We start from the raw sequence: 6,745 nt of genomic DNA, 5'->3' as shown, positions 1-6,745 counted from the left end.
AGGACAGAATATCTCCCGCAAATGTTAGGACCCGGTGAGAACGTTCCCATTGGATGACTACATAGCGTTGGGGTGTTGAGTAGTGAGGGCACAGTGGTGACAGAGGGGGAGGTACTTGTTCAATTACTGTCGATCAAAGCAGTGACATCTACTTAACATTTCTAGATGCGCCGTTTACCTGAGGTATCTGACAAACATAGCCAATGCCCCTCCTCCACCGGGTACACATGATTTTGTCTCAAACCCTTCACTTACCTTGAACCCGGTCGGACACCAGTCCACGAACTGGATGCTGCGCTTGCTCTTGATGGTGGCGATGGCGGCGTTGACGTCCTTGGGGACCACGTCCCCACGGTACAACATGCAACACGCCATGTACTTGCCCTGGCGGGGGTCGCACTTCACCATCTGGTTGGCCGGCTCGAAGCAGGCATTGGTGATTTCGGGGACCGACATTTGCTCATGGTAAGCCTTCTCGGCCGAGATCAGGGGCGCGTAGGTGGCGAGCGGGAAGTGGATGCGCGGATAGGGGACCAGGTTGGTTTGGAACTCAGTCAGGTCCACGTTGAGGGCGCCGTCGAAGCGCAGCGAGGCGGTGATGGACGACACTATCTGCGCGATCAGGCGGTTGAGGTTGGTGTAGGTGGGGCGCTCGATGTCCAGGTTCCGCCGACACACGTCGTAAATGGCCTCGTTGTCCACCATGAAGGCGCAGTCGGAATGCTCCAGGGTGCAGTGGGTGACCAACACCGCGTTGTAGGGCTCGACCACGGCGGTGGAGATCTGCGGCGCCGGGTAGACGGAAAACTCCAGCTTGGATTTCTTGCCGTAGTCGACGGAGAGTCTCTCCATGAGGAGGGATGTGAAGCCCGAGCCGGTGCCGCCACCGAAACTGTGGAAGATCAGGAACCCCTGCAGTCCGGTGCATTGGTCAGCCTGTGGGGGGAGAAAAGCGGAAATTGTTAACAGAAAACCGCATAAGACGTTCGTGGGCTACCTAGTTACCATTGTTCTTTCACTTCCACACAACACTTTACATAGAGAGCAAGATTGCAGTCGGATCTCGTCCCATTTCTCTGCATTGGGCCCGATCGAACTGTCGAAATGGCTTTCGAAAGTCTTAGGTGTAATTGGCGGCCCACGAGTGAATGAGAAGGCCTTAACTTTGTCCTGACGTGCAAATAAAGTTCGGGCTAGGCCTCATTCGGTGTGTACAATACATTTCCAGTTGCTGTCTTCGGTGATTGCCGTGGTGGCTTGGGCTAAGTTGCAGAAGAGTGTTTCACCAGTTAGAGGGTATTGCAATCCAATCCAATAAGGTTTTATTCGTCACATTGCACATAAAGTGCAAGTGAAATGAATTTGCCAGCAGCGGTACAATGAAAAAGAACACACAAAAACACACCAAGAATGTAATACCAACATCCACCACAACATGAAGGCACAACATTTGGCATGTCCTCCCCCATTTCCCCCCGTGGTCGGGACCTCAACCCTCCGCAGCCCTCGCTGCGGGCGACCAGATGAATGAATGTCAAGGTAAGTCCTGAATCGATGCCTCCCCCTCCGGAGACCGCGGCTTCAGGTTGGTGCAGGCCGCAAGCCAGCGGTCGGTGATTTATTGTTCGCGCCGCAGCCAGAAGCACCGCAGACCGCAGGGCCGACAGTCGAAGTCAAAGCTCCCCTCCAGGGATCCCCAGCGAGGGACCCCACTTCCGATGGTAAGTCCATGCCCCGCCCGCGGTAGAAGTTGTCCGCGGGGCGGCAGTCGGAGTGGAAGCTTCTTCCTCTCCCTGGTCGCCAGCGAGGGATCCCAGGCTTCAGACGTCGCTCTGGCCGGAGCCCCGGGAGCGTCTCCGGGAAAGGCCGCGGATCCTCGTTGTTAGGCCACGGGGGAGGCGACCTGGAAAAAGTCGCCTCTCCGTGGAGGAGGTGACCGAAACGGTTTCCATCTTACCCGCACCCCACATCCCCCCCCCCCCCCCCCCCCCCACGCCACACCACCTCCACACAATACACACAAATACACATTAACACACTAAACAAAAATAAAAATGTGAAAAAAACGGACACGCTGCCAGCAGGGCTGCCGACTTGGAGCGCCCTCACCGATACTAACATTACACTATTAACACTATTAGCTCTCAGGCAGAGCCCCGCCAGACAGTAGAAGAGCAGGAGGCAGCATGAAGGAGCACCAGCGGCAGACAACAGTTGAACGACATCCAATGCTTGGCCTGACACCATTTCCGAGCCGACTAATGTCGAGGTAAATTTGTCTTCACTGTGTGACGCCGCTAGAGGCTGGCATTACAAGTTAAGCACGAGTCTCCCTATGGGGTGATAGAATATCCACTCTACCTCCCTCAAATACCATGGGACTAACGGCAAGTGAGTAACTCCCGCCTGGTGCACACACATGTTTGGGCCAGATGGAAAGCCACAATCGATTGAGAACTGGTGTTGGCAGAAACAAAGTGTCTCTGAACAAGTGGGAGTATAACTCCAACTATTGAACCGCAAAGAACGGAACACCTACTGAAATGTTCACGATGGAACTGCAGATGTTGGAAAATCGAAGGTCCACAAAAATGCTGGAGAAACTCAGCGGGTGCAGCAGCATCTATGACGCGAAGAAAATAGGGAACGTTTCGGGTCGAAACCCTTCTTCAGAAGCGTTACCTATTTCATTCGCTCCATAGATGTTGCTGCACCCGCTGAGTTTCTCCAGCATTATTGTGTGCCTTTGGCCTCAACTGGATAACCGATGCACAGCTGCCGATCTAGCTGCCTGTAATGAAGATGCCGAGAGGTGTGTTCAGCACTGACTGAACAATATGTAATCTTGTAAAAACATAGAAACATAGAAAATAGGTGCAGGAGTAGGCCATTTGGCCCTTCGAGTCTGCATCGCCCTTCAATATGGTCATGGCTGATCAGCCAACTCAGTACCCTGAACATGCCTTCTCTCCATACCCCCTGAAAAATGTTTTTCTCTGTGTGAAAAATGTTTTCCTTATCTGGGTCCTAAAATATTTCCCCTTTATCCTTAAACTGTGACCCCGTATTCTAGACATCCCCAACATCGGGAACAATCTTCCTGCATCTAGCCTGTCCAACCGCTTAAGAATGTTGTAAGTTTCTATAAGATCCCCCCCTTGTGATGTGGACTGGATAAGAAGAAGCTCTCATGAGAGGTCGGATAAATGTGGACTATGTTTCTGAAACATGGAAGTTCGAGGGGAGACGTGATAGAAGTGCATAAAAAATATGAAAGACAGGGGTAGGGAACTTTTTTCAGAACCCATTTCCCATGTTGGAAATGTCAAGGTAGAAGGGTCATGGTTTCAGAGCACAATAGAAATACTCAGGGAGCTCCCGGATAGGAAGCTCCCTGGTGTGCGGTGATAATGAAGGAATTCTGTGAGATTCTACTGCGAATCAACTTACCACCTTCCGGATACGGTCCAGGACTAAGTCAACGATCTCCTTGCCGATGGAGCAGTGGCCTCTGGCGTAGTTATTGGCCGCATCCTCTTTGCCGGTGATGAGCTGCTCCGGGTGGAACAGCTGCCTGTAGGTGCCGGTCCGCACCTCATCTGTAGGGGAACGGGAACAGAAAGTAGACAATCAACCTGCGCTACAAATACGACCCTGCACGAATGTCAGGGTAGGATTTGTGATAATGCAGAACATATCAGTATTCTTCCTCCTGCCGCCTTACCAATCACCGTGGGCTCCAGATCGACGAACACGGCTCGTGGGACGTGCTTGCCCGCCCCCGTCTCGCTGAAGAAGGTGTTGAAGGAGTCGTCGCCGCCCCCGATGGTCGAGTCGCTCGGCATCTGTCCATCCGGCTGGATCCCGTGCTCCAGGCAATACAGCTCCCAGCAAGCGTTGCCGATCTGGCACCCGGCCTGGCCGATGTGGATTGAAATACATTCCCGCTGGTGGCGAGGAGAAAAACAAAAAGATAATATTTACAATTACAAATTATTGACACCAGAGCGACTGGGACCGGAGCAGATGACGGATCACCTATCCCTTCCCAATTATAATAGATCTTCTCGGATATCAGTTACAATTGACACCCCGTCCGCCAATAAATGCACACGTAAAAACAACAAAACACACGATGAATATTTCCGGAAGACGTCATCGATTAGGGCAAGATGCAGCTGCGGATGAGGAACTAATGTGTCCTTGTTTACTTGGATGTCATATCGGTTAGCGACACCTCCGCCCAATGTGTGAATGGAACATCCGGTCAACAGATAGAACCGGACGTGAAAGGTGATTGGTGAGCACTCCGCCATGTGGCCATCGCCTCCCGCCAATCGGATGCCCGGCTCGATGGAACGCGGCGGCGCTGGGGGTTCTGTCACGTGGACTCACCATCCTCTCTCTCTGTTGTCGCGGCGGTCGATGGCGGATGTCGCCACTCGCCCTACTTATACCGCGGCCCGGCTCAGCAAGAACGGCATCTGATTGGCCTCGCGGGACAATTGACCCGCCGTTGCTCGGAGACATTGTAGTAAACAAAACCCGGCGGATTGTCCGCGGTAATGTTCGTCACAAGTGAGCTGAGGAATAGCACTTAGCAACGAGCAGATGAGGTTTGTCTACCTCCCATCAGCCAACATCTGCCAGCCACCAACCCCTCTCCCAACACGCCCATCTGCATGCAAAGGAGAGGGTGGGATCACATGGCACAGAAACGGGACTTTCGGCCCACCCCTTATCCTGACTATCGCACCCACGCTATTCCCATGCGCGCGCATTCCATCTTCTTCCCTCTAACGTCGGGCAGAAGATATTAAACCTCGTAAGCCCGTACGACCATATTCCTGGCAGATTCCTCTCCAGTGTTATCAGCCACTTGACCTCTTATAAGATAAGGGATTTATTCCCGATCGTTCAATCTATATTGTTGCGGACCTTGCATTGTGTTATCTGCACTTACTCAGCAGCTGTAACATTACGATCTGCACGCCCATTCAGTTTTTCGTTTCCACTACCTGTTGTACTCATGTACAGGATGACCTGTTGTACACATGTACATTAGACTATAATCTGAATGGTGGCTTATTAAGAAAAGGGGAGGTGCAACGAGACCTGAGCGTCATGGTACACCAGTCATCGAATGTAGGCATGCAGGTGCAGCAGGCAGTGAAGAAATCGAATGGTATGTTCGAATGGGCGGCGCGACCGGTGTCGCAGCGGCCTCTGCAGTCTGTCTGTGTTTTTTTGTTTTTTTTTGTCCTGTTGAGGGTTTAGTTTGTAGCTGTTTATCGGGGATTTTTTTTAAATGTGTATGTGTGGGGGGTGGGGGGTGGGTGGGGGAAACTTTTAATCTCTTCCCTGCATGGAGACCCGACCTTTTCCCTGTTGGAGCTCCGTTGCCGTTGGGGCCTAGCGCCGTGGAGTGGCCGCCACCGGAACGACCTGGAGGCTCAAGTCACGGAGCCTGTGGAGCCGTGGAGCCTGCTGTGGAGCCTGCTGTGGAGCCTGCTGTGGAGCCGTGGAGCCTGCTGTGGAGCCTGCTGTGGAGCTGCTGAGGAGCTGCTGAGGAGCTGCTGCAGACTTACCTACGTGGAGCTGGCCGGCTTCGGGGCGTGGAGAGCGGCGGTGGCGCGTTGATGCGGCCCGGCTCCGGTGGATGGTGACACCGGGAGCTCGCGGACCCCCGGTGGGAGGCTGCTTTGCGGGGCACCGGCAGCGGCGACTTCTCCCTCCCGAATTGCGGGGTTGAGAGTGACCTGGAGGGGGGCCCTACAACGCCCGGCGCGGCCTTAATTTGCCGCGGACTAGCGCCCGCCGGGGGCTTTGACCTCGACTTCGGGAGGGAAATGGAGTGCAGGGGAGAGACAAGAACTTTGCCTTCCATCACAGTGAGGAGGAGAGCCACTGTGATGGATGTTTATGTGAATAGTGTTGGTGTGTGTTTTGGTTCTTTTATTGTATGGCTGCAGAAACTACATTTCGTTTGAACCTCATGTGAGGTTCAAATGACAAATAAAGGTATTGTATTGTATTGTATTGTATTGCATGCATAGCAAAAGGATTTTAGTATAAGAGCATGGAGGTGCAACTGCAGTTGTACAGGGTATTGGTGAGACCACATCTGGAGTATGGCGTACAGTGTTGGTCTCCTAATCTGAGGAAAGACATTCTTGCAACAGAAGGAGTACAGAGAAGGTTCACCAGAATGCTTCCTGTGATGTCAGGACTTTCATATGAAGAAAGACTGGATAGACTCGTCTTGTACTCGCACGAATTTAGAAGATTGAGGAGGGATCTTACAGAAACGTACAGAATTCTTTAGGGATTGGACAGGCTAGATGCAGGAAGCCGATTCCCGATGTTGGGGAAGTCCAAAACAAGGGGTCACAGTTTAAGGGTAAGGGGGAAGTCTTTTAAGACCGAGATGACATTAAAAATATTCACACAGAGAGTAGTGAATCTGTGGAATTCTCTGCCACAGAAGGTATTTGAGGCCAGTTCATTGGCTATATTAGTATCACAAGAACAAGAATAGCCTGCAAACCAAAGCTTTTCATTGTATCTCGGTGCACGTGTCAATATCAAATCAATACCACTACGATGGGGTACAATTCCTATTATCAACCCTGTCTCCGTCTCTTATCACTTGTCCACCGCTATCGTCTCCCTGCTCTCCGTCGACAGCAAACTCAGTCTCTCCGGTATTCCCCCCTCACCAAAACATTGCATTCCAGGCAACATC

General features: G+C 52.3%; 1 protein-coding gene across 1 annotated transcript in view; it reads right to left on the bottom strand.

Moving 5' to 3' along the window:
• LOC129694862 (tubulin alpha-1B chain-like) overlaps positions 1-4,692 on the bottom strand; it is a 5,432-nt gene extending 740 nt beyond the window's left edge. Inside the window, exons 1-4 of the mRNA XM_055631619.1 lie at positions 4,396-4,692; positions 3,725-3,947; positions 3,451-3,599; positions 256-936 (exon numbers count right to left, since the gene is read on the bottom strand). Of these exons, the coding sequence (XP_055487594.1) occupies positions 256-936; positions 3,451-3,599; positions 3,725-3,947; positions 4,396-4,530 (1,188 nt within the window). The 5' untranslated portion in view covers positions 4,531-4,692. The remainder of the gene's footprint in view (positions 1-255; positions 937-3,450; positions 3,600-3,724; positions 3,948-4,395) is intronic.
• Between the last annotated feature and the right edge of the window lie 2,053 nt (positions 4,693-6,745).

The sequence above is a fragment of the Leucoraja erinacea genome, unplaced genomic scaffold (genome assembly GCF_028641065.1).
Source record: "Leucoraja erinacea ecotype New England unplaced genomic scaffold, Leri_hhj_1 Leri_82S, whole genome shotgun sequence".
Classification (NCBI taxonomy): Eukaryota; Metazoa; Chordata; class Chondrichthyes; order Rajiformes; family Rajidae; genus Leucoraja; species Leucoraja erinaceus.
The sequence above is the reverse complement of the archived record's forward strand: the minus strand, read 5'-3'. Positions and strand labels throughout refer to the sequence as shown.